The 27946-nt window shown below is 39.0% G+C and overlaps 1 protein-coding gene across 14 annotated transcripts in view; it reads right to left on the bottom strand.

Annotated features, from left to right (window-relative positions):
• EPHA5 (EPH receptor A5) overlaps window positions 1–27946 on the bottom strand; it is a 366701-nt gene that overhangs the window by 277348 nt on the left and 61407 nt on the right. For all 14 annotated transcript variants that reach the window (XM_017347528.4, XM_017347529.4, XM_008267805.5 and 11 more), the window contains exon 3: window positions 10771–11434. In XM_017347528.4, the coding sequence (XP_017203017.4) occupies window positions 10771–11434 (664 nt within the window). The remainder of the gene's footprint in view (window positions 1–10770; window positions 11435–27946) is intronic.

Raw genomic sequence — 27946 nt, 5'->3', positions numbered from 1 at the left:
CACTTAGGATTCTTTATGCTAAAATTATTTTAAGTGAACATTCCACCTACTACTTTTGTGTTCTGTGGTTTCACAAATATACTGTATTCCTTTCTGTGTTCTGTATTCCTTTGCCAAAGCCAAAATACATTTTCCCTAAGTTAATTTTTAAAACTTTACCTTTTTATTAAAATTTAAGAGATTGTGATCCCTAAAAAAATGGGAGGAATACAAAGAAAAATTGTTTATGTCTTATAAATCACTTTAATTCTAATGCTACTTGCACAAGAAAAATACCTCTCCTCTGTTAAAATGACAATGCTTATTGAAACAGAAGTTACTTTATTTTCCAAAATTCTCATAGCTTAATTTATATTTTGCATATATTTAATATATAACAAAATAGCAAGTGTTGAATAAAACATGAAATATATCTTTGAAAAACTAACTATCTTGATTTTTGATCTAATGAGTATCTTTCAATTTAGTCTAAGGAGGATTCAACTGAAGGCATTATATATATCATTCAATGATTTTGTTTATAAGCATATAACAAAATAACACGTGCTGAGTAAAACATAAATGAAATATATCTTTGACAAAAGCAACTATCTTGATTTTTGACCTAATGAGTATCTTTCAATTTATTATAAGAAGGATACAACTGCAGGGATTATATATCATTCACTTATTTTATGAATGTATAGGTCCACTGTATGTCAAAATCAAGGGTTTTATGTTTGGGCACTGTACACTCAGGGAACTACAAAGTGAGCCACAGAACTGATTGATTTGCAGAAGGCTTCCCATGCCAATAACATGAAGGGATAAGAAAACCTAGAAGTGCTCCAGCTAGAACACCCAGAAATCCTGAATTAAATAGAACATAGTTTGGGGTTCCTGTTATTATGCTATATTGAAATATAAGAAATCACAAGAAAATTGAAACATTAAAAAGCCTGGAAAGGGTAATCCAGAGGACAGAGAAACAACGAGAAGGCGAAGCCTCTTGAGCTCAGCTGTGAAGCTGATGCGGGGCTGCCCTGCAGCACAGGTGGGCTGAGGTGGGCTCTGGGAAACCAGCCGATGTGGATTTGCACGTTCCGGGATCCATGACCACTGTCCTGTCTCAAGTGGGAAGTCCTTCAGGAGCCTGAGAGCTTAAAGAGCAGTCTACACCCTCAAGAGGACTGCCCCGGGCAGAAGGACAGCACAACGAGGCCTTGTGTGTGGCAGCGACCTCGATGGAGAAAAGAAGTCATCTTCTCTGTGAACCTGTGTCGGTGGCGTTCCCTGGGGGAGGTTCTGGAGTACAGATTCCTACCAGCCAACAAAAGCTAAAAACATGACGACACCTCTTGACCCTGGCTGCAATTATCAACTTTTTAAAGACAGTACGGATGCACTGGGGTTGGAGCTGTGGCGCAGCAGGTTAAAGTCCCAGTGTGCAGCACCAGCATCCCACACGGGCGCCGGTTTGAGTCCCAGATGCTCTACTTTCAATCTCCCTGCTAATGCTCCTGGGAAAGCAGAATAGGATGGCCCAAGGCCTTGGGCCCCTGTACTGGTGTGGGCGACCCAGAATAAGCTCCTGGCTCTGGATCGGCTCTGTTCCAGCCATTGGGGCCATTTGAGAAGTTAACTCGCCAATGGAAGACCTCTCTGTCTCTCTCTGTTTCTACCTCTCTGTGACTCTTTCAAATAAATAAAATAAATCTTAAAAAAAAAAAATACTGATGCTCTATCCAGTGCCGTCTAACAAAATCAGAATCTCTCTTCAGTGTGCCCAGCAACAAAAGGGCATAAAACGACTACGTTGCACTGTAAATGTTGGACACGGACAAATCAGGTAAAATTGTGTCCCTACAAAGTACATCAGAAAGAAATGCGAAGTCATGTAAGGACAGCCTTTGAGTCAACAGGAAAACACAAGCATCCCACAAAAAGGCACACTAGGATTCAGGTATCTTATTTTTTCTCCACATTTCTGTGGTTTGATTGTTTTCCCCACCTTACAAGTATTGTCTTTTTATGGTAATGGGACAAAGAATCGATAGTAAATAGGTGATTCCTAAATCAAGATTCAGAAATTTAAAGAAATCAACGTTGCTAGATCTAACACTGTGAAAATGATATAAGTACAATCTATATAATGAAACTATTTTATAGAGCATTTTGAAGGGAGGAGATACATAGCCAACCTATGCAAAATAGCTCTTATACAATATGGGTAGTGCAAAATTTTGATATGTTCACAGAGGTCAGTGTAAATATATCCTGTTCTTTGTAGCTGCACCTCAGTTTTTCAATCCGTAAAATGTCTATCAGTGCTTCTTAAACTTGAATGCACAATAAAATCCCAAAGGCTCCTGCTACAGACAACACAGCCTCAGATTCAGTGTTTCTGGGATGGGGCCCGAGATTCTTCATTTCCCACAAATTCCCAGGCTTTGCCAATGCTGCTGGCCCAAGCAGACGACATAATGTGATTCACAGGTGCATATTACAGCATGCAACATTTCACAGAGAAGGAAAATAAGGTTTTGTAATCTGGCCTGCCACACATTTACCAAACACAAAAGTGAGACTGCAACTGAGGTTCCCCACGAAAGCACAACACCCCTAATTTCCTGAACACCCCAATATCTCCTGACACTTTTCACAGATCAATTTGATAATGGAAGTGTATTTAATGATTTCATGCAGATATTGGTTATTTTTTTGCTTATCATTTCTGTTAACATTTTGATTTTGCAATTATAAGAATCAAAACTAACATTAAATTCTTTATTCAGTCCGACTTGGTGAGTTTTCAACACTGAATTTCTCTGCATACATACCTTCTATGAGAATTGTACTGATTCAAGTTATCAGACTTTACATAAATCCTCTTCTTTGGTATCTAATAAGAAATATACAAATAAAACAAAAGGACTATGCTTTGCTTTCCTAGTGCATTTAAATGTTACAGATTGTGAGCAAATTCTAAATATATCAATTAAGACATGTGAGATTAAAAAATATGTAAAGATCTTTGTGAGATCTTTATCATTAAAATGTTTTTTCTGATAAGCTTTCTACAATAATTTGTAATAACAAAAGGAGCTTACCCAGTGCCCTTCATTTTCATAGAGAGATGTTTTGCACAAGTATATGTGAACACAAAATATAGTCCTTAATTTTCCATCTGTGTAATCGCAATGGAGCCCAAGTCCATCAATGTTACGGCAAAGTGCTAATACAGAACACGTCTTCACCGTGATAAAACATCCTAGAGACCTTCCAAAAGTAAAATTTACAGAGATGTTTTTACAATTATTGTAAAGATAAAGTAGAGCATGTATCTGCTACATCTGAGAAGATAGAAAGATGCATAGATAGATGTTCAGAATTTTCACTAGCATATTTTCTTTTTAGTAAGAATGCAAACTAAGGTCCAAAGTTTGACCAGGAGGGATTACAGAACGTTTGGTTCTTTTCCTTTCTTTCACTGCCAAATCACCCTCTTTTTCTACCCACATGCAGAAGGTTGACTAGTGCACTATCAATCAATCAATGAAAAAAATTTTTTTTAAAAAAAAGCTTTTATACTTTGGATGGGTGTAATAATTTTCAGACACCACTCACAAATGGATTGTTTCAAGTTGGAGAAGCACTTTTCATTCTACATATTTATTCAGAATGCTCTTTTTTGTAAGATTTACTTTTATTTATTTGAAAGGCAGAGTTAGAGAGGGAGGAAGAGACAGAAAGAAAGATCTTCCATCAGCAGGTTCACTCCTCAAAAGGCCACAAAGGCTGGGCTGTGCCAGGCCCAAGCTAGGAGCTTCTTTCTGTTCTCCAACATGGGTATAGAGGCCCAAGCACTTGGGCCATATTCCACTGCTTCCCCAGGCACATCAGTGAAGAGCTGGATCAGAAATGGAGCAGCTGGGACTCAAACCAGTGCCTACACGGTAGGGATGCCCGTGTCACAGGCAGTGGCTCAACCTGCTATATCACATGCCAACTCCAATCGTTTAAGATCAAAACAACTTTTTAGGTGGTAAAATCAGAAATTAAAAGGTCTTTAATTTGTTATATTTTAATATACAAATAGATTGAAAGAATGCAGCATAATACAATTCTAGAAAGAAAAGACGCACAAATCAATGTACTAAAGTAGACCTGCTCTGGAAGCGCCTGTTTGCCATGCCGTTTTCCACACCCTTTACATGCTGGCTTGGCCATGTCCATGTAAAACATCAACCACACTTGAAAAACTAAAAACCTTTCCTACCGCCCCATCTAAAATAGCTCACTCCACCCACAAGTACTCACACCACTGTCAGAATTTCCCCCAAACTGTAACTGGAGACGGGAAATCCTACGCGTGTCTACACATATCTGCATTGCCAGGATACAGAAACTGTACTGTAGCATACAGTGCTCAGCACAATAACAACTTAAAGAATGAGTGGTAGTTTCTGGGCAGGTAGCAATACTTTCAGCCTTGAATTCCTGGCACAATCTTTATAAAGCAGGGTCTATGATACTTACACAATAGGTTCACTCAGCAAATGCGAATGTGGGCTTATCCTTTGGTAAGCAATATGGCTAAACAATATACTACCTAGATAGAAAAACCCACTTAACTGTCTAATGAGTGGCTACCTTGCATTTTATAATAGAAGACCTATATTCCTGTAAGCACATTCTATCTTTAATGACACAGACAGGAAATAACTCATCTTAACTGAGTTATATACAGTGTACTTAGCCTTGTGCTCAGCAGTTTTCATGTATTAGCTCAAAAGACTGCCATGAAGTGGTTAAAGAGGAGAAAAGGAAGGAGCAGATGGATTGAAGAACATGCACAGGGCCACCGTGCTGATACATGGCAGAGGCAGGACTAGGATCCAGGCATTCCGACTCAGAAGCTGCGTGCTAACACTAGTGCCGGTCACACGCAACATGCATCCCACCGCATTCTAGTTCGGATTCCCACAGTGCCAAACGTACACCTCCTTCACTCTGTGAAATTCAGAGGAAGAAACACCAAATTCCACGTCTGCAGAGGTAACCAGTCCATGAGGCTATCTATGAACAAATTTAGTTTTAGTGGCTCATTCGTTCATTTGGAAAGAGCGGGAATATTTGGAATAGTGGTTCCCAACTGGAAACGATTTTCCCCCAGTGTGATTTTGGCAATATCTGAAGATATTTTTGACTGTCAAAATGAGGCACAGGGTGTTCTGTTGCATCTAGTGGGTAGAGCCCAAGGAAGCTGCTAACCATCCTATAATGAGCAAAACACTATCCCTGCTGCTCCCGCCACCACCACCACCAGGAAAAAAGCATCTGGCCCAAATTATTAATAGCGCCAGTGCTGAGCAAGCATGATCTGGAAAACACAAACTGGGACAGGCATTGTGGTTCAGCAGGCTAAGCTGCCGCTTGGGCTGCAGACATCCTGTATCAGAGCCATTTCCAGTTTCAGCTACTCTGCTCTGCCCTCCCCCAAGCTCCCTGCTAATGCACTTGGGAAGGCAGCACAGGATGGCCCAAGTACCAGGCTCCTGTCACCAACAAGGGAGACCTGGACAGAGTTCAGCTGAGCCCAGTCCTGGCTGTTGTGGGCATTTGAGGAGTGAGCCAGCAAATGGAAAATGTCTACCTTTCTCTCTCTCTCACTCGCTCTCTCTCTCTCTCTCTCGCTCTCTCGCTCTCTCGCTCTCTCTCTCTCCTCCCTCCTTCCCTCCTCCCTCCCTCCCTCCCCTTTCCCTGTCACCCTGCCTTTCAAATTCATAAATAATTTTTTAAAAGTAACAAAACCAAATATGGACATAGTCTAATAGAACTAATCTGAAAGGATGCCACAGAGCAATTTATTTGTTATTAAAAAAAAAAAAAAGACCATGTGAGACAGCTGTAAATCTGCTGAAATAGCTACTTAATTGCCTGGGTGTCTCCTCTCAGCTGCAGGACAGGGACACACACATACATACATACACACCACTGACATTCTGTACTGTCATAATTTCTTCAAATTTTGAAATTAAAATCAGCTTCCCTTTACTGCATAAAACATCCCAAGTTGAACCAAAAGTTCAACTGCTTTGCTGTTTTTTGGTATTGTGCCTAATTAAAAATAACTAGGCTGTCCAATGCATAGTTACACGAACACCTAAGCCAGTATAGTCTCAGCCAATTTCGTCTCATCATAAATACACACCAGAAGTATGAATGACCGACATACTGCTCCCTGCTGTATCTGTACTGTTTCTGAACCAAGGATCTTTCTTGAGTCGGGTATTTTCACTACATTTTCCTAACTGTGCAATCACCTCCAAGCTGGACAATTAATAAGTGCCTTTACTCCACAGCCCCTGGCGTGGATCCCCCCTCACTCTGCATTCTAGTTTGTACTCCATACCCTCATCATTCTCACTGGTTTTGGCAGTGTCCCACTATCTAAATCTCTTCCCTCCATTTGACATAAGTGAAGCTATAATTATCTAAGGCTAATTTCAAATTACAACTTCATTCCACTTGAAACTCATGAAGATTAGTGGTCTTGCCTTGCATCTGAGTAAAGCAGCAACATAATCACAAGAGAACTCAGCAGGCAACATTTGATTCATGTGATCTCAATTACTTCTGTCAAACACATTCAGTTCAATAAAAAAGCAGAAACTCCCAAAATGGGTTTTTGCTAACCATTTTATACTCAAAAAATAGTCTGCTTGTGTCTCGTAAGGGAAGAAAAATAGCATGAATTTCATTAGAAATAATAATAAATAACAAGTAGGGAAACATACTTAGATAAATAGGTTTGGGATATTATTTGTTTCTAAATGTAAAGAACATTTCAAAGAAATAAATGGGTGTACTTAAGCAGTTCATTATTGGAAATTCAGTCATATGAGTAAGACTAACAAAAATAAATGTGCACTATACTAAGTTACTACAACAGAAACGAATACTTTGTTATCTCAGCAAAATCATTATTAGAGGTAAGGAATTCTACTTTTCTTCAAGGAAGTCATATGAAGACAACAGATCATGAACTGTTCAACCTGACTCCCTCAGTCATGGCTCCGTGATTTTCTGGAGTCAGGTCATGTGTTCAGGAGCCAGCCAGCATTCTGAACACCAGAGATGTAGCCTCTAAAAGACATTCGGTCCCCTCCATCAGGCTCCACACATATAACAGGTCATGGGCATGACAGTGCTGGGACATCTTCCAGCACAGCTGCAGTAAATATCACTATACTATGATAATCATTACAACAGATACATTCAAACTTCAGCATAATATATTGTTAATTAAATCCTAACAGTTTGGTTATCAAAGAAATTGAGTAATCAAATGTCATGCTATAAATATATTTTGATATATACAAAATTCACTAAGATGGCCTCTATCATAGTTAATATAGGAAGTGTCAATCACATGTGAGTTAATACCCTGGACTTCAGAATTTGGTCCGATCGGCATAGGATTAAGGAAGGTTCAATTTAAAAGACATGTTTGTCAATTTTCAGAAGGACCAAGGAGAATTACATGGACAATACACATGTGTAAAGGCAGTATTTTAAAACACAGCGTTCTTTTATGATTTTGCATGTGCCCTCTCCTCTCTTCGGAATTCACTTCCTTCCCCTAGCCATTTGGTTTCTTTCTTATTCCTGAAGTTAACAAACATCACCTTTGCCATCAATGGGCAGGCAGTACAACCAGGGTGGGAAGAGTCATTAATGAAGTAGTAGATCAACAAACATTTGCAAAAGCATTAAATCTAAAGAATTCTATGACTGAAAGAATAAGTGAATAAATACCAGTTAGGCTGGACCTTGTCTTGAACACAGAGACAGCTTTCTGTGAATAGGGGATACTGGAGCACAGACGAGGAGGATCCACACACACTGACCAAACATAAATGAAGGAGAGGAAAATTCCAGAAGGAGAAAATAGAGTCACAAAAGAACAAACAGTAAAAGTGAGCAAACTGCCTTTGAGAAGCTGAAAAGAGCTAGTATGGGTAGTGCACAGGGTAGGGGCAGTAGCATAGTTTAAGAAGAGTCTGCAGAGGTGACAAGGGCAAAACCATGTAGGGACTTAAGACGATTATAAAAATGCTGGCTTAAAGAAAACCACTGATGTGTATAATAACGTGAATCCATATAGGGCAGAGGGCATATGTGGCAAGAAAGGAAATGAGTGTTTACAATAAGAGTTGCATTCCTCTGGCTCAAATATCAGAACGACTGGTCATTTATTATATTTGAAAAAACAGGATTCTAACAAGGCAGGCTCTTAAACTGATGGAGAAAGCAAACAGAAGTGGATGATTTAAAGAGCTGGGTGGTACTTTCCATAATCACTTTATAAGGGATTGAAACTGAATGCGTAGGAAGCAGATGTCAGGGACGATTCTGAGATTTCTGGCCTATCAGACAGAAAGCATAGTTCAAAAACATCAGCGATCCACATTTAAACGTCTGAGGATGCTGTGTTAATGTCATAGAGTGAGTCAGAGCCATAGTGGCATTTTACCTTATACACCTGCCCCCCCCACACATTTTCATAGACATATTGTATAACCATAAAGACCGCAAGAGTACTTGTGATGTTTTCAATCTCCAAAGCAAATACTCAACAGGTACTTGTTCATTCAATGAGTTATTCAATCAATATGTTGTTATTTACAGAACATTGTTCCTTCTGCAATGGCACACATCATGTGTGTGCTGTAAAACACCATGAGTCAACACTCAGACTCATAGACTCCACTGTGTACTCACGGACTCCATTGTATACCACACTCTCAGCCCAGTGAGGTCTATAGACTGCCTCACACCCACAGCTAAGATTCCTATCCCCAGGGTTGGACAAATGCGGGAATTCAGTCATTTAGTAACGTGGTCCGCACTGCTCACTCTGCAGTTCATCTCGCTGTCACACAATTCAGCCCCTCCTCCTCAGTTACTGAAGTGTAAGGAGAGGAAGAAGATGTACGTTAACGCTTGCACTGAGAAATATGACAGCCAGAACACTGTCTCCACAGCGTAGTTCTTCAGTACCAGCAGAATGTTCTAATCATATTCAGCAATCAAAATTGGTCCCCCAGAACCTCAGAGCCCCTTCTGTACCCCGTCAACCTGAATGAAGGCAAAAGTCACTGTGGTCTGAACCAAAGCATCCACATACTCCCTAAAGTGATGTGCACCAATAATCAAATACAGCATGTTGATCTATAATACTAACAAATGTGTAATTCCTAATTCATATTTACATTATTTTAGACCGAAATGTGTTCACAGCACTGTGCTTAATTTCTGCTGCTTCTGATCCTATATTTAACATTTCACCTGAACTTAAACCAACAATTCTGCTGCGAAACAAAAGTTAATTGCTCTTTAGAATTTTCCTTTATGCCCAATTATGAATCAACCATGATTCATTTTGCCAACATACAAGTATTTCAGAAACATAATTTTAATTTCACAAAATCAGATGTGTGTGTTTATAAATCAAGTGCAGAGAGTTGTGAATTACTTAGAAAACTGACCACAGAATTAACTGTAAATGGTAATACATAGGACATGGAATCGGAGCTGATGCTGAAAAAGGAAATTTAACTACAGTGCAATGTGTTTCTGGAAAGAATTGATCAACCAAAGTCATTAGGATGTACAGGCAATTTTTCTAGTTTCATTTTCCTGGCTCTACAATCCATCTACAGTCAAGCCTGAGTAAAGGAGCAAGTCTGAGCCACATAGTAAAAGTGGACTTCAGATAAAGGCAGCATCTAAAGCTACAGGAGGGGATCAGGGGACTGGTCAGCATCTGGACTGTCCCCAGGTGATACCCTTGAAAGTCCGTTAGCTACTCAGAATGCACCATCACGGTGAAACTGGGTTTGGGCTCACAAGACTGAATTTTTTTTAAAGGGAAGAAACATCTATTTTCTTCTCCATAAGCTGTCTTCCCTTAACATCAAGTATTATTATCCTGTTCCAGAAAACCACAGATAAAGATCCAAGTTTAAAAGACAACTCACCATGCTGTGGGCAAAACGAGGGCACCTTCAGATGAACAGGGAAGCATGCATGATCAAGTTTCAATTTAAAAGAAAAATTAAAACAGAAAAAAGTGTCCAAGAGCAAACTGCTTTGAAATGGCCTTTAATATTGCCAAGTAGTTCTTTTTGTGGGGCCTGGCTTATTATGCATCTAAAATTGATCTGTAAATTTTAAAAAGAAAGCATGTAACAGCAACCGCATGTAAACAATACAGTAAACTAAGCGCTGTCAGCTTACAAATGTTTTGCTCTGAAGTTCATATGGCTGAACTCACTTCTGAAGTTTTTAAAAGGCAGTAAAAAGTAGGCCAAAACAAACCTCATCTAAGATCTTACATTGGAATTTCATATAGCAAGTGAAGGGTAGAAAACAGCTTCATGGAGAGAAATCACGCAGCAGCAGCAAATAATCATGCAATGAAAGGTATTAATCTCCTGGCTTGGGTTGTTCAAAACTAAAACTTCTGAAAGCAAAATGAATATGAAATATTACACCAAAAGTCAGAAACTCTCTGGATATTAATTATGTATAGCAAATAGAATACTGGACTAAATCATCATTACCAAAAGTTTTAAAATTCTGAGAAGAGAAAAATCAAATGAGAAGAGAAATAATCTAAAGACATGAGGAAAGTAAAAGGCCATTTGCTCAGGATCATGGGCGGAAACACATAAACATGCTGCAAGCGAGGCAGGTGGCCCCTGCGCCACAGGCGCAACTCACCTTGGCAGGTGCCATTTTTCTCCTCATATCCTGCCTTGCACATGCATTTCCCGATGGGCACCAGCCACTCCCCCTCCGCGCTGCAGTGCATTTTGGGAGGCTCATCTGTCACAGAATGGTTGACACAGGAGCCTGACACTTCCAGCAACTGTGAAGAATCTGCTCCAGTGATGGTGTCGGGGAAGACAGCCAAGTGTCGCACCACGGAAGGGCATTTCTTATAGTACACACGCACAGAAACCAGAGCGATGCAGGCGCCAACGTCTTGGAAAGCAAGATAGAAGCCCTTTCTGGTCAGAGGCCCCACATCTCTGACCTCTGTATTCAGCTTCATGACACGGTCACCGAGGTCCAGTTCCGTAAAGCTCTCGTCAGCAGCAATGGTATCGATTTTGATGTACTGGTTTTCCTTGATGCTTCTCCCGTTTTCATCATCAGACTCAAAGTAGTACATGTTGAAAGTTTCTTTGCAGGTTCCCAGTCCTCCGGGAAGGCTGTTGCAGTCCCGCAAGGTGAACTTGAGCTCTATGAAGATTCTGGAAGCACCTTCATTGGAGATCCAACTGGTCAAAAGCCAGTTGTTCTGATTCTGTTCCATAACTTTGCATACTTGGTATGTGTGGATAGGGGCATAGTTTTCATCCACTTCACCAATCTCTTCCCACTGTACAATATAAATGAGAAAGATTTAAAAATTCAAATAAATAGAAAATAACCAGGAAAGATAGCAAAAAAAAAAAAAAAAAGTCAAGGAAAACTAATTCAGATACAGAAATGCCTCTGGTCTTGACATACACACAAATTCCGACAAATTTCATGGACAATGGAATTAAATGATAAGTTTATTTTGGAGTTAAAAAAAAAGTTTTGAAGTCCATGTATACTTTTCTGTAATACACACTTTCTTTGAACTGCTTGAAGTATAGTATTGAGAAAATGAGGTCAATATAATGTGCTCGGAAAAGAGATTCATCAACATTTTTATTTTCTCTTTTAAGTTAAGAACTTATTATTCATTGCATCCACATAAACCAAAGATTAACATATATGAATGATAGGCCCCAGGGGGAAAAATGTGCATTTCAGAGTAAAAAAGAAAATTGAATGTGGATGAAGTTCATCAGAAAGGCAAAGCAAGTATATATTGGGAAGAAAGACAAGCATATAAACAAATAGTGAAGACAATGTTTAACTGAAAAACAAAAATAACAAAGCACAATTTACAAAAGAGAGCAGTAAAAGTGGCAAAGAGGCAGAAAATTTTAATGTGATAAAACAGTCATTTATTCAATTCTGTCACATTATAAATGACACATCAATGTAACAAAGGCTGAAAGAAAATCCATTAATTTAAAATTAATAATAGTCTTTATTTCATTGAACCCATCTACTTAGGAGTCTTTCACAAACTGGATAAATATTTACTCATAGATTTGTTCATAGATATAGACAGACATAGAGATAAAACTATAGAGTGATAATATGGATGGCCTTATATTTCTAATATTAACTCACTTCCTGCTATACCCTGGAAATGCACTAATTGTTTCTTAACAATATATTATTTTATGCACAATGAACTGAAGATTTCTAAATATATAGAGTACATGGAAAAAAGTCAACTATGGTTTCTGTAGCTTCCAAAATGTCATTTAGTCAAAGAAGAGATATAAAGCTCTTTCTTTATAAGTAAAATGCTCCAGTTCTGAGAACTTTAATGTACTATAATGACCTTCTCAACAGTACAGAACCCAAATTTTTAATCTTCATAAAGATGTCATTATAATTTAAGAAATGTCTTAAGCCTTAACAGAAATTATGTGTACAAAACTACATATAATTTTTGTTTAAATCTTTAATGTTCCTTTAACATAGAGCAATGAAATCGCACTTTCAATAAATGTAGAATAAGTGATTTCAGACATAAAGTATTACAGATAATAAGCTTCACACAAAGTCCTATCTTTACATATGAAACATAATAGTGTTAATTCTTGATTCTGTTCAATTGGCAAAGATTTGAGTAATGGAAAATCAAGGGATGGATGCAAATAAATATTGTACCTTAGACAACCACTCTCAAAATTCTGGTTTCCATTTGACGTATAAGTAAAAGGCGATAATGAGGTTTAACTACTGAGCTTATAAAATTCACAACAGAGAGCCATCACGATTTCATCTTGCCTAACAACTTACAGGTATTGTATTATGGAAAGCATTAACTCCTTCATTTAATCTCATTTTGACCTCTCTGAAAATGTACATAAACTCCACCTAGCCACTGATTTTGTAAATCAGCTTCCTATTTTATCACTGTATTATACTACTTACATTTTCCCCAAGTGAATTAAGTACTAATCTATTATAAATGGCTCTTGACTTTCATAATTAATACTTCACACAAAAGAACACCTCAGCTAACCAAATGAAACAGTTACAATCATGAATTTAGTACAACAAAATTAATTAAAACTATATTCTTTCAATTAGTAAAAGCAACAGAAGCATAAAAAAAACTCTTCTTCAACAAAAAGGAATCAAAGTCTTCATTATTGCTGTTCTAAATATTTTTTGTGATAGTTCTCCAGAAAAAGACCCAAAAGGATTTTAAATCAAGGGCTTTAAATCTCTTATAGAACACACATTTCTGCATCATATAGTCTAGGAGAGTCTTGATAGCAAGTAAAAGCAAGTAGAATAACAGCACCTTGCAAGATTATAAGCTGAGCAACTCAGAGTCCTTGTCTGTACAAAGTCCAGGGTACCACAGATATTATTAAAAATGCAAGCCAAGCAGCACTTGAAAAGAGAGCTTACTGGTTCAGGTGATAATTTCAGAGTGTGTGCATAAGCATCTTCCTTCTCTCAACAGTCTCAAGAGAGAAATCTGATTTTATTTGAATTCAAAATCTATCATAAGATTTTGTTTTTCTTTCTAAGTATCCACAATACAAAGGCTGAAATTTATATTTTTAATAAACAGAAAACCTTAATTATGGCAATAAGCCATTCAGAGAATTAAATGGGTATTTTGTGCATCTGACACCTGCTCTCATTTAGACAAATATATTAAAAATGAACAAAAAGTTTCCATTATTTTAGGTTCACGTTCTGAAATAAAACTCAGAACTCTTACAAAATTCATTCTTCTTACAATATTCAATTTTATTTTATCTTCTTTAATACAAAAAGTACATTTCAGTGTCCTCAGTAAACATCAGGTATGGGAAAAAAAAAACACACAGGGGATGAAGAGAAAAACAACACACACTAAAAATGTGGCAGGCATATTCTTAGACATTTCTATGTCACATCAAGGAGATGACAGTAATTCAATGAAGGCCACAGACAGCACACAATATTTTCTGTTCAGTTTTTGTTGGATTTCCTCTGATTTCATGATTTAATAACAGTATTTGCTGATCCTTCGGTTGCTACAAGTGATGAGCCTGAGTATTTTGGGAAGCGCGGGTCACCAAAAGCAACATGCTCTGCTCTGCAGGCCTGGCCGCTCCCCAGAGCTCATCCTCTGGGCCCTTGCTGTTCTCTGTTTCCACTTTATTTCCCGTGCCTCTGCCTTCTGATGAAAGAACTGGTTTCACAGTCCTTGTCAGCTGGTTGGGTACTGAGGCTTACTCCTCTTCCCTCTAGGCACTGAAGACTCCACACCAGCTGCATTCTCAACTCATACTGGCCAGGCACCCCATGTCAGCCACGTTCAAAGAAGTCGCAAAAAGGACTCAGGTTTAACATCCATATGTGTGCCACAGAGCTACGCCAGCCATACAGTTTCTCCCTGCTTGCCTCTCATCGCCTATCGGGCTTCCTACCTCAAGCACCTGCTATCTCCCACTACCCTGTTAGCACTGCTCGCGTTTTTAATCCCCAAATTATACATCATTTCTTTTTGCTTCAGAACTTGAAAATCCTGATTCAGAAGTTGAAAACTGAATCACATCCCCAAATCATCAACAGGTAGGTAGCATCATGAGAACGGAGTTGATTTGGACTTTCAAGTTATCAGAGGATGTCCAAGATCCAGTTCCATCTGCATCATTGTGATTTCCTCTTTCTTACTTCCACATCAGATTAGTCTTATGAAGGAAAGGTAAGGTGTTAAGCGACTTTGTAGCAGACATCGTAATACAAACACTTGACTGGTTTTATACAGAGGAAGGCTTATGAGGCTCAGGTCCCAGTTTTAGCCCTCGTTCTCACAATACCTGCAGGTATAAACCAAGATCTAACCTGGCACTGACCATGCAGTCTGGAGTAAGGAATGAAAGTCCCCCAAACTATTTATCTGATGTTCAATGTAAGACATCAGAAGTGTGTTTATAAGATCCAGTCTCACTGCTAATTTTGGAATTAAGAAACCAGAGACAAGATAATTGAACGGATTTGCCCAAACTCGCACAGGACATGCTGACCATCTGACTCGCCCCTTGGCCCACACGGTTCTGTCCTGGATGTGTGGATTTCTGTGTTGTTCCTTGATTCACTGCATTCATTGCTATCCCAACTTCCAAAACCTAAATTCACATTTTTCAGATTTCATGTAACTATACATAAACCATTCTTTCTATAGAGTAATGCTCACAAACTCACATAGGAGGGTAGCGTGACAGCTGTTTTATTTTCAGTTATTAGCTCAGAGCCTGGCACTGCAGGACACAGATTGGTGTACTCAATAGATTTTTTTTAAAGATTTTATTTATTTTATTTGAGAGGTAGAGTCACAGACAGTGAGAGAGAGAGACAGAGGGAACAGTGAGAGAGAGAGAGAGAGAGAGAGAGAGAGAGAGAGAGAAAGGTCTTCCCTCCGCGGGTTCACTACCCAAATGGCCGCAAAGGCCGGAACTCGCCGATCCGAAGCCAGGAGCTTCCTTCTTGTCTCCCATGCAGATGCAGGGCCCAAGCACCTGGGCCATCCGCCACTGCACTCCCGGGCCACAGCAGAGAGCCAGATTGAAAGAGGAGCAGCAGGGACTAGAACTGGCACCCACATGGGATGCCGGTGCCGCAAGCGAAGGATCAACCCAGTGCGCCACATTGCTGGTCCCTCAATAGATATTTGATACTGAAATAATTTACATCGGTGACACACATATACCACCTTAGTCCAGAGATATCATTATTTAAAAATAATTTAAATACAGTAAATTCATTACTTTATAATTAGAAAGTTCTCAGTACTGATTTAAAGATACTTTCTTATTCCAATTAACTTACAATTTTATGTTTAGTTTTACATAGCAATTTGTGAAACTATTTTTCACTGGCATTACATTTTGCCAATTATAACTTAGCTGAGGCATTTTATTCTTGAGCAAATGTTTTCAAAATATTCATTTTTATTTTATTTGCTTAGATTTCTTCAACATTTAAAGTCCATATACTAGCCCATCAGTTGGAGACACTATGCCTTATTTCCTACTCTGGTCAAACAACAGAAGGACAGTCTCAGCAATGCTTTTTGGCGCAGCAGTATAAAAATCTGTCAAGGAATCACTGGTTCCAGATCTGTCCCGATATCAGCAAAGCATGACTTTCTAAGAAATTCTTATCACCTAAAGCCTTCTTCGACCATCCTGCTAACTGCTTATGATTCCTTTATATCATGATATGTTATATGATGCCTTACAAAATGCTCCAAAACAAATAAATTCTAGATTTCCGGTTTCATTGGAGATATTTTAAGGTGTCATTTACTACATTTTTCAGTGTGTGCTATGCTTTGTTTACACGCTACATTTGGCGAACTTCACTGAAGATATCCCCATGTCAACATTACAAATTCACAATGTTTTCAAAACTGCAATAATGTCCCATGATCTCAGAAACCGCCTGCGAGCTGTCTGACCACGCACTGATTTGGAAGTGTGGTACCTTCTCATTTCAAACAATGAGAAATACATTCTAAATGCTACCTCAAAATTATATTTACTCAAAGTAAGAATTTCTGCAAGCTCTCTGATATGCAAAGATCAGATGACACAGAAAATTTTTAAAAAAATAAACAGAAACTACAAACACAGTAAAGGTAATCTGTTTTTTATTGGTGCCTTGTTAACTACACTTTCATATTTTAATATCATATTTTCAGTTTCATTATTTCAGTATTTTTTGTTTTGCCAAAATAACTAGAATGAGGCCAGATTTGGGCCTGGGACTCATTATGCTTACATAAGATCATTCTGTATTTCCTCTCTGTTAGAGGTACAATGCAGCTCATTTGTCTGTCTTCCCAAGCAGAAGTATGACATTGCTTAATGCAGTCAATCTAGGACATTTCCTCTGACACAAACTGGACTAGAAAATCCACAATGGGTCAGTGACTTAGGAACATGATTAATGGCAGAGTAGTTTTTGTTTTTGTTTTGTCTGTTTGCTACTGCTGTGCTTGATGTGTTATAACTAACTGGATGCCATTTCTCTTTAGGTAGACCTACTGTATTTCTAAGAGCAACGCACTTCAGGTAAAAATATCAGTCCCTCACCAGCCTGCCTTTCCATTGCAGCCCAATGGCTCCAACGGTGAAGAGTCAAATAAAAGAGCAAATGTCATCTCGAGTCATAATGCTCTGAAAGCCATTGTGTTATGATTCAAAAGTGATCCTGCGACGTGTGAACATCTCAAAGCTAATACAGTACAGAAGCAAAAAGGTAGCCATGTTTTAGAAAAATGTTCCTATTATACACCGTGTGAACAATACAATCATACAGAAGACAACCACGTCATTTTGCAGACAAGTGAACTGAAGCCCAGCACATCTGACACCAAAATCAGTGCCAAGGTAATGTCTACGATTAGAACTCTCTGATTAGAATTATGAGTTTCTCCTGCGTAAGGGTTAAAACTACAACACTTAAGTAAGGCCACATGATGTTACTTCCACCAACAGAAAACTTTTCACTGCCTAATGGACTAGGTATATGTTTTCAAAAGATAAATCACGGACCTTTGGTAGAACTGTAGCGCCCACCATTCTTTGTTCAGCGTCCTTTGTAACAAGATCACAGGCATTTATTGGGTAACAGCAGCATGTTGGTTTTATGCATAACCACAAGGAGAAAGGTTTAGAGCTATAGCTATAGTTCTTTAGTAAAATAAATATGATTAAATGTACCAATTTTCAGCAAAAGTCATCTGAATCAAAATCTTGTTACATTTGTTCAATAATGTTAGTAGAAAAAAGACTTGTGTCAAGTAGGAGTTTGACTTGTTTAAAACATCTTTAAAATTCATGAGTATGATGTAGCAATATTGCTAGAAATGACTCAATTAATTTTTGGTGCATAAAATAAAACTGAAGATGATTACTTTATTGTACATAGAACAGTACAACTATTTATAAACTCAATTTAATTCATGAGACAAATAAAATCACTTGAGAAAGACAGGGATTAAGACTCTCAAGTTTCTATGAATATTTTCACAGGGAAATTAACAGACAATTGAGCACCTACATACAAGAGTAAGTATGAATCTCAAAGAACAGACTTCTCCCACTGGAAAAATAAAGCATAGTTTGCTTTGCCTTCAATACTGGGCTTGATATTTCCATATGGATCCTTTATTTTTTTATTCTTTTTTAGAAATGCATGCAAGTTCAAAAGAAATAAACTTGAGGGTAAAGAATTCAAAAGTAGCATAACAGATCAAAAATGAATCATTAGGTATTTTCAATTTAGCCAAGAAAAATCTTAAATAGCATTATGAAGATAATCTAAACATGAAAAAAAGAAAACATATACACCAAGACTTTATATATTTATTGTTTTGCTATTCTACTTTTAGGAAGAGATATATCAAACAGTTTCACAATGAGGCAGGCATTGCGGTGCAGCAGCTGAAGCTGTTAACTTGGGATGCAGCATCCCATATGGAAGTGCTGGATTGGGTCCTGGCTGCTCCACTTTCGATCCAGCTTCCTTTTACTGTGCCTGGGAGGCAGCAGATGATGGCTTGAGTCCACCATCCACATGGGAGAACTGCAATGAGTTCTGGCCTCACCCAGACTCAGCTGTTTCGGGCATTTGAAGAGTGAATCAGCAGATGTAAAATAGCTTTCCTCCCTCCTTCCCTTCCATCCTTTCATTCTTTCATTCTCTCCCTCCCTCCCTCACTCCTCAGTCACTCTTTCAAATAAGTCCTTAAAAAGTAGTTCTGCATCCCATACAATAATTGAATGTGTCATGACTATTTTAAGACTTGAAATGTAGCATTTTTCCTTGAAAATTTTACTAGTGAAAAATGCAAATTTATTAATTCAATAATAATTTTTAAAGATAGAATGAGCTAAGTGGGTAGACATGTCTGAAATTAACAAATTAATAAACTGAATAAAATTTAACATGATCTCACCAAAAAGCATTACATACTATCTAATTTGTTGGCGATTTTGTGCCATGAGTAATTATTACAAAGCAGCTAAAAACAGGGTTATAAACCACTGAGGCACTCATTATGGCACCACTCTATCAGAGGACGTCACCGTGCTTAAGTTAAACTGGCCTACATTTTCTACCACTTTAAAACAACAGATGATATAGGACTTGATACCACGTGAAACTATTGTAAAATGAATAATCCTTGGTGTCCAATTAGAGAATTTTACAGAGCCAGTGATTTTATATCTTTCTAGAGTGACTGTAATCTCAATTATGTACTTGCTTAATTAAGCAAGAATACACATTCACCACAAAGCTTTTGAGATTTTACCAAGGAAACTCAAACACTTGTCTCATGTTTCAGGGTTTCACAGGAACACACAGACTCATAGCATGAATTCATTCTTAATAGTCATGATGAGAAGCTGGAGCTGTCTTCCCAATGTTATTTCAATGTCTATGTTTGCAGTAACATGTAAAATTTGAAAGTCACATTATTACACCTTTGAACATAAATTCTGTCCTATTATAAATGGCTATAAAGTCCACGAAAGCTTTCTTCTCAAAGCAGTAGGAATGTTTCAGTAAATGAGAAAAAAAAAAACTTTCACTTGAGATTCAATTTAATGAAAATAAAGTAGATTAACCTCTGGTGTGCTTAATGTTTCAGAGAAAATAAATATAATTATACTCTTGCTACTCTGGCAAGAAAAAAAGTTTTCAGTAAACCATTTGCAATTCTGCATTATATATGTAGCTTATAAAATACATCAGAAAATACAACACTGCGTGTGCTCTCTGTTCTTTATCCTGCCCTCATTTTTCAGTAGATAATACTCTGCTTGTGGTGTAAACCTTGACAACAGCCCCCATAAATCAATTCCATATCTCACATTAATCATGTTCTTGTAATCAGCGGCCATTCAACACAAATTTCCAGCTCACTTTTTGTTGGGAAACCATCACATTATGTTGCCAGAATAATGACTAAACTCCACCCCATCCACTTTTCACAGCCGAATCAATAAAATTCTGTAGAAAGGGAGGCCACGTTCAGTGAGTGTGCTTTAAAAAGATGTATTTATGTATTTGAAAGGCAGATATATGGAGAGGCAGAGGTGGAGAGAGAGGGAGGAGGTGAGGGGAAGGGGGGGGAGGGAGGGAGGCAGGGAGGGAGACAGAGATTGATTGATTGATGTCCATCCACTGGTTCACTCCCCAAATGCCCACAACATCCAGGGCTGGCTCAGGCTGAAGCCAGGGGCCTGGAACTCCATCCAGGTCTCCCACACAGATGGCAGGGACCCAAAGACTTGGGCCATCTCTGATGATTTCCCAGGCCCATTAGCAGGAGCCAGATTGGAAATGAAGCAGCCAGGACTCAAACTGATGCTCGTCAAGGATGTCAGTGTTGCAAACAGTGGCTTAACCCACCACACCACAATGCTGGCCTCCAAAGATGCCTTTATATTTATTCTTCCTACTGTGGTCTTCTGCCTCGTTCCAAGCCTTTCTACATGGTCCCTTAATCATGGTGAAGCATTTTGCTTAGCCTAGTCACCACAGATGAAAATAAAATAAATTAATTTTGCCGTATAATTTTGATCTTAGTTTTAACAAGCATTGAACTGCCATTTTCTCTGCCCAGCAGAACAACCCATTTCACCAATAAAATCATATAATACAAAACATAAATAAGGCAAATGTAAATAACGGGTAAGTCTAGTTATGGCACCAAAATACATAATCTGGCGACAGTAATTATTAAATATTATTTGGTACTTCCACATCTACTTGTAAATGAGAAAAGATGACTCTCGCTGTGTTAAAGAAGATACTATAATCATGGCAGGTAAATGCTCCTGACCCCCATTTATTTCTCTGTTTGCTGTAAAACTCCAGTCCTTGGCACTGAAGTATCATAGAGTCCCTGGGAATCTAAGTGTCTAGACTATTTCTCCATTCCATTTTGACTGGGTACACTAAATTCAGGTTCATGTTTCATGCATTGAAGTGTGTGCTCAAAAGGACAAAACGAGAAGATGTGGAATCAAGTGTTATCAAAGTTATCAGGAACAAGGACTCTTTTGATACTTGTACTGGGAATCAATATTGGTAGCCAACTTTCGGGAACTGACAATACATGGTCAATTTGACAATGCTTTAAGTCCTGTATTTTCACTTGTGTCTGAGAATACACATGCCAAGATGATGCCTCAAACATTACAATGGCCAAATGGAAATATTTCACACAATCATTAATAGTAAGAATAATGTATTCTATTCATTTTCTAGATCAACATAGTAATCCAGTTGTAAGAAGATCTCAGATATACAATGAGAGGAAATGTAAAATTTAATAACCTATAAAACTGTTGAGAAATGCAACAATACTATGATTATGTTTTATTCCAGTCACACAATGTAATGCATGAAACTACAACATTTTCAGGAAAAAAATACAGTAAATCCATGAATACAGCTTCAGAGAATTCCAGGACAAAAGAAAATGCATCAGCGTATCTATAACAAAAGTTTTACAACCCAAAAGAAGAAGTTGAACACAAATGGCAGATAGAACAGTTGCATCAAAGTGAAAATGTTCCCAAACTGATGAGAAACATCAAAATGCCCACTGAACCCAATTAGTGAACATATAAAACTCCACGCCTAGTTTCACTACTGAGTATCAAAACATGAAAATATGTTTGGATGAAGCAATAGGAAAAGATCTCATGTCGGGAGCAGGGAACTTGATAATCAGCCAACTCCTTGGCAGATGCAGGCTAGAGGGGAGGAGAATGAGATCTGAACGTGTGGAGAATGAACACCTGCACCTCAATAGTTCTGTATCCAGCAAAACTAACTTTGAAAATAAAGGTCAAAACTCACAGGTAAAACATAAATAAACCAATTACAAAATAAGAACAAAAGGCATGAACGGACATATTACTGAAGAGAACATCTAGGTATTAAAAAAAATAGCCCATGGAAAGATATTATTAGCCATCAAAGAAATTCAAGGCAAAACCATAGTGAAATATCACTCTACATCTAACTGTAATGACTGGGGAGTGAACCAGCAGATGGAAGACCCTTCTCTCTTTCTCTCTGCCTCTCCTTCTCTCTTTGTAACTCTGAATTTCAAATAAATAAATAAATCTTTTAAAAAAAAGAAAAGAAAATCATTCCCCTATAATTAAAAACTATAATAAATAATATTAAAATATCCAAATTTTAAAGTGTAGAACAACTTAGTTGTCAGGAGTTAAGAATGAGGATTGAGGAGCAATAATGTTACCAGCATAGTCATAAAGAATGACTGAAAGACCTTGTGGTGTCGTTTCTGTTGCTGTCACACAGCTGGTGAATGTGCAATTCTACACAGTTGATGAATCTGCACAGGGTTTAATACACATACACACACAAAGAAACAGAGAGGAGGGAGTTGAGACATGCTGGGGTGAGGGTTAGGGAGAAGCTGTGACACAGTTAATACTCACATACACAAACACTGTAACTTAGAAACATTGCCTACAAAGCTCATATTTTAATTCACCGAACCATGATGCTTTGCAAAAGAAAAAAGAGGATGGGAACACAAACATTCCTAGGAAAGGCAATGAGTGGAATAAATGAAGTCTCTCCGGTATTCTTTCAAACACACAGCCATAAATTTCACTCCCAAAATGCTACTGTGTGTTTCATTTTTGCTTCTCTTTAACTTTTAATTAAAGCCTAAGTAGTTATTAAAGTAATATCACTCAAGGTATTTTCCATGCACTAGAATGTCAGTATTTCCTATACAAGAAAAACAACTTTTCTCAAAGGAGACTATAAAAGTCCTTTCCATGTCATCTCAAGATACTAAACTGAAAGCTTTGAGAACTCTGTGCACATCTGTAATGTAAATCTGTACAATATGCATGTACACATAATAAGGGAACACAACAAATTTTCCTATTTGATTTTAAACAATATTTCTCACACATCTGGCAGGTGATTCGTTTTCATGAGACACATGTGCAACCTGCTGACCATTCTCACATTTGGAGAAATTTCAAGTAAAGGCTTTCACTGACAAAGGCTTGGGATGTGGCCACTTGGAGGGAGACGCTATCATAATGGCTTAATTCTGACTTCTCCTCTTGCACACCAACTTACATCCCATTGTCAATTTACATATCTATATGTCCCAAGAGATTTATTTCCTTGTTTTTGTGGGAAAGAAACCAATTGTCAATCATCCATCTCCTACACAGTGTTAAGGATTATGCTTGGAGGGGCTGACCCTGTGGCACAGCAGGTTAACGCCCTGGCCTAGAGTGCCAGCATCCCATATGGGCGCCGGTTCAAGACTCGGCTGCTCCACTTCCAGTCCAGCTCTGTGCTATGGCCTGGGAAAGCCGTGGAAGATGGCCCAAGTCCTTGGGCCCCTGCACCCACGTGAGAGAGCCAGAGGAAGCTCCTGGCTCCTGGCTTTGGATTGACGCAGCTCCAACTGTTGCAGTGAATTAGGGAGTGAACCATCAGATGGAAGACCTCTCTCTCTCTGCCTCTCCTTTCTCTGTGTAACTCTGACTTTCAAATAACTAAATACATAAATAAGAATTATGCTTGGAGAAATGTGCAAATTCAATACATTGCTCATTGAAAGTATGCATGTAAGAATCAGACAAACAAAAGAATGAATGAATGAATGAATGACTCTTGATGCTCTGCTCAGGGATGTGCTATGACCTGCAGCAGGGGAGCAGGAAGAACTGAGTGGCACCTATTTCCCCTTCCTTTCCTAGAAGCAATTTAGTCAAAGAACACTTGGCCTATCAGCCCTGAAATGCTGCCAGCCTTCCACTCTGGCCACTGTTTTCTTCCTCACAATAATGACCCCCACCAGCAGAACAGCGAGGAAAGAAAGAGAAGGTTAAGCTCAGTGCTGTCACATGTGGTTAAGGACTGGCAGCTCCAGGAAAGGTTTTGTAGTGAAGAGAATTGAATCTCGTGGAAAAGGGTACAGCTTGAATCACTGTGAATCCCACTTATTTGTAGATCCCTGCTCTCAATTATCACTGGGAAGTGACAGTTGGCAAACCCATGGAGGACTCAGAAGCTTGTAAATTTTTAATAAATCATCAAAATAAAACACAAGCTCCTGAGATTCATATAAATAAAAGCAGGATTTACATTATGGGATGTTGAAGCTTTCTCTAACAAGATTTTATTTTCTGTCTTCTCATGCAAAATATTTAAATTATGGAATGCTATCTGAAATTCCTGTTATAAGGGAACAAGATATAATTAGGTGGGCTATATGTAAAGTCCAAACACTGGGACAAAAATTCTCTTCCTCTTACCACCAAAAAAGAAAAACATGAGCCCCAATGACTTGTTCACACATCTGTTCACTTGGCCCAAAACAAGAAGGAAAGTCAGAAGGCTAAACCTAAGAGTTACTTTGATAAGTGTGTGATAAGCTATCAGGTTTCATTCATTCTTTGATTGCATTCATAAAAAGTAAATCATATCAAAAGAAAATAACTAGAAGTTTATCACAAAATGCAGCAAAGCAAATTCTTATTAGAAAAAAATTAAAAGCAAAGGATAGAGTAGAAATCTTAATACTCATAATTCAACCCTCATTTTTTACTGGGAATCTCTGAGTACCTTTAAAAAAAACTATCTAAGAGAAAAAAGGCAAGAGAGAGAGACAGAGAAGAGGGAGGAAAAGAGACCAACAGTGTTCACATTCATTGCTTCATTCCCCAAATGCCTGCCTCCAACAGCAGGGGCTGAGCCAGGCCAAAGCCAGGGGCTAGTAACGCAGCCTAGGGCTTCTATTTGGTGGAAGGGAGGCAAACCATCTGAGTTTTCACCTCCTGCCCCTGGAATGTGCAAGAAGCTGGATCAGAAGCAGAGCTCAGACTTGAACCCAAGCTTTCTGAAATGAGGGTGGGCATTCCAAGCAGTGTCTTAACCATAAAGTTAAACGCTTGACCCTCAGTGTAAATTTAATTTATTAACATTCATAAGAATTTAGAGCTGTGTTTTGGAGCAGAGCTACCGGAAGCATCACTGGGGCATAAACACTTCCACAATAATCTTCCCCCAAGCAGGAGCTACATTACGACTTCCTACAATCCTACTGCAGAGAAAGCTCAATCCTGCAATGATTTTGTCACACAAACATGCTCCACATATACTAGTTTTGGTTTTTCTCATATTTGATGAGAAAGTTTATATCTAAGTTCCTTAGATGATTGCATTTATAATCTTAGTAAGTTTCCATCTGAGACACTTCATTCATAACCATTTAGCACTGATAAAGGAGCAACATCCATACTCGCCCTAATCACAGGACTGCATCATTAAAGGTCCATGAAAGAATAAGCTACTCCTAGGGCCGGTGCTGTGGCATCAGGGGTGAAGCCTCCACTTGCTGCGCTGGCAACCCACATGGGGGCCGGTTCAAGGGCTGCTCAACTTCTGATCCAGCTCCCTGCTAATGGCCTGGGAAACAGTGGAAGTGAAATTGAAGACTGACCCCCTAAAATTTTATACAAAAATGTGGCCCCTTAAGGTTCCCCAGAAGTGCCATCTGAGGTGCCGCATATGCTACCAGAAATTGGGGTGCCTTACGATTTCACCACAGGCTTATTAATAAATCCCCAATATTAATAAGCCCGAGAGGGTTCTTGCCTAATATTTAGATAAGAATTCTAAATACCGGCACAGATAAACAAGGCAGCATGGTACGTTTTAAGCTTTTATTTAGTGAGAAAGATGCAAAGGAGAGTGAGAGCTTTATCTAAGAGATGTAAATCTGGGTTCATACTGAGCACCAGAATTCAGCCATGTGGAGGAGCATCTAGGCCAGGAAGCCTAGGGCACGTGGCCCGAAGGCCCCACGCCCTGGAGGTGCAGGGCTACAGCAAGCCCCCTCCTGGCAAGAGGCCAGGGGAAAGAGAAGGGCCCGGGACACACCATGTTTCAGGCTTTTTTTTTTTTTTTTTTTTTTTGATAGGCAGAGTGGACAGTGAGAGAGAGAGAGACAGAGAGAAAGGTCTTCCTTTGCCGTTGGTTCACCCTCCAATGGCCGCCGCTGCAGCCGGCGCACCGCGCTGATCCGATGGCAGGAGCCAGGATCCAGGTGCTTTTTCCTGGTCTCCCATGGGGTGCAGGGCCCAAGCACCTGGGCCATCCTCCACTGCACTCCCTGGCCATAGCAGAGAGCTGGCCTGGAAGAGGGGCAACCGGGACAGAATCCGGTGCCCCGACCGGGACTAGAACCCGGTGTGCCGGCGCCGCAAGGTGGAGGATTAGCCTATTGAGCCACGGCGCCGGCTATGTTTCAGGCTTTTAACCCACTTCCAAAGGGGAGTGGTTGATTAAACTGATTAGCTGGTGGGCACCCAGGTGTGGCAGGTAGGGGCATGAGATCACACAGGAGTGTGGTGAAGTATCAGGTAGGGTGTGAGGTCACACAGGGGTGTGGCGAAGGCGTGGTCCTCCAGCTCACAAACCTAATCGATTTTAACCTGTATGCCTGCCTACTTCAGAAGATGGTCTAAGTGCTTGGAACCTTGCACTCATGTGGGAGACCTAGAAAAAGCTCCTCATTCCTGGCTTTGGATTGGCCCCGCACCAGCCATTGTGGCCATCTGGGAAGTAAACCAGCAGATGGAAGACCTGTCTCTCTGTCTCTCTCTCTGTAACTCTGCCTCTGAATAAATAAATAAATCTTAAGGGGAGGGCTGCGAGTGGGAGGGAAGTTATTGGGGCAGGGGGGAAGCCACTGTAATCCATAAGCTGTACTTTGGAAATTTATATTCATTAAAAAAAAGTTAAAAATAAATACATAAATAAGCAAGCTACTCCACCAGAAATCAACCCATGTCTGCATCTGTACACTTGCTGATAAGACATTACTGTATAAGCATCTACACTCATCTACATGTTAATGTTTTCTATATATATAGGGAGTATTTCTGTAACAGGTTATATTTGAGAAATTAAGATTTTGCAGATATTCTCAAACTAGTACTAAACATACACACACATCTATTTATTCATTTTTTAAAAGCTGAGTTAAAAGAAACATTAAAATAATAGCTTTGGTATTTAAAAATGAAATATAAAGTTTTATTCAATTTAAAATCAGTAACTATAAAGAATGCATACCTGCAAAAACTGAACACTGACATTAAATAATTGAACTTGATTCATGGCAGCACAGTTTTGAAATGTATCTCCAAGTGAAAAATGACTTATGACTGATATAATTTTTTCCTCTTTAAACCATCTTAACTCATCTTCTTCCTCTGTTAAAGCTGACAGAATTAAACATTCAGCAAGAGCTATACTGAGAGAGGTGCACTGAATTCCCATTCACTCTAATGGGGTCATGCTTATATGTATACATATCAAAGAAACATGAGTTTACCATTCCCCTATATAAAATCAACTCAGTTTCTCTTCTTTGTATTTCCTTCTAAATTATCTACTAAATATATCTCATTTTTTTTGTTTTCTTTTTTTTTTTTTTTTTTTTTTGACAGGCAGAGTGGACAGTGAGAGAGAGAGAGAGAAAGGTCTTCCTTTGCCGTTGGTTCACCCTCCAATGGTCGCCGTGGCCGGCGCTCTGCGGCCAGCGCACCACACTGATCCAAAGGCAGGAGCCAGGTACTTATCCTGGTCTCCCATGGGGTGCAGGGCCCAAGCACTTGGGCCATCCTCCGCTGCACTCCCTGGCCACAGCAGAGAGCTGGCCTGGCAGAGGGGCAAT

Source organism: Oryctolagus cuniculus, chromosome 8, assembly GCF_051225735.1.
Source record: "Oryctolagus cuniculus isolate XC-2025 breed Fujian yellow rabbit chromosome 8, ASM5122573v1, whole genome shotgun sequence".
Taxonomy (NCBI): Eukaryota; Metazoa; Chordata; class Mammalia; order Lagomorpha; family Leporidae; genus Oryctolagus; species Oryctolagus cuniculus.
Note: the sequence above shows the minus strand (reverse complement) of the source record. Positions and strands in the feature narration are given on the sequence as shown.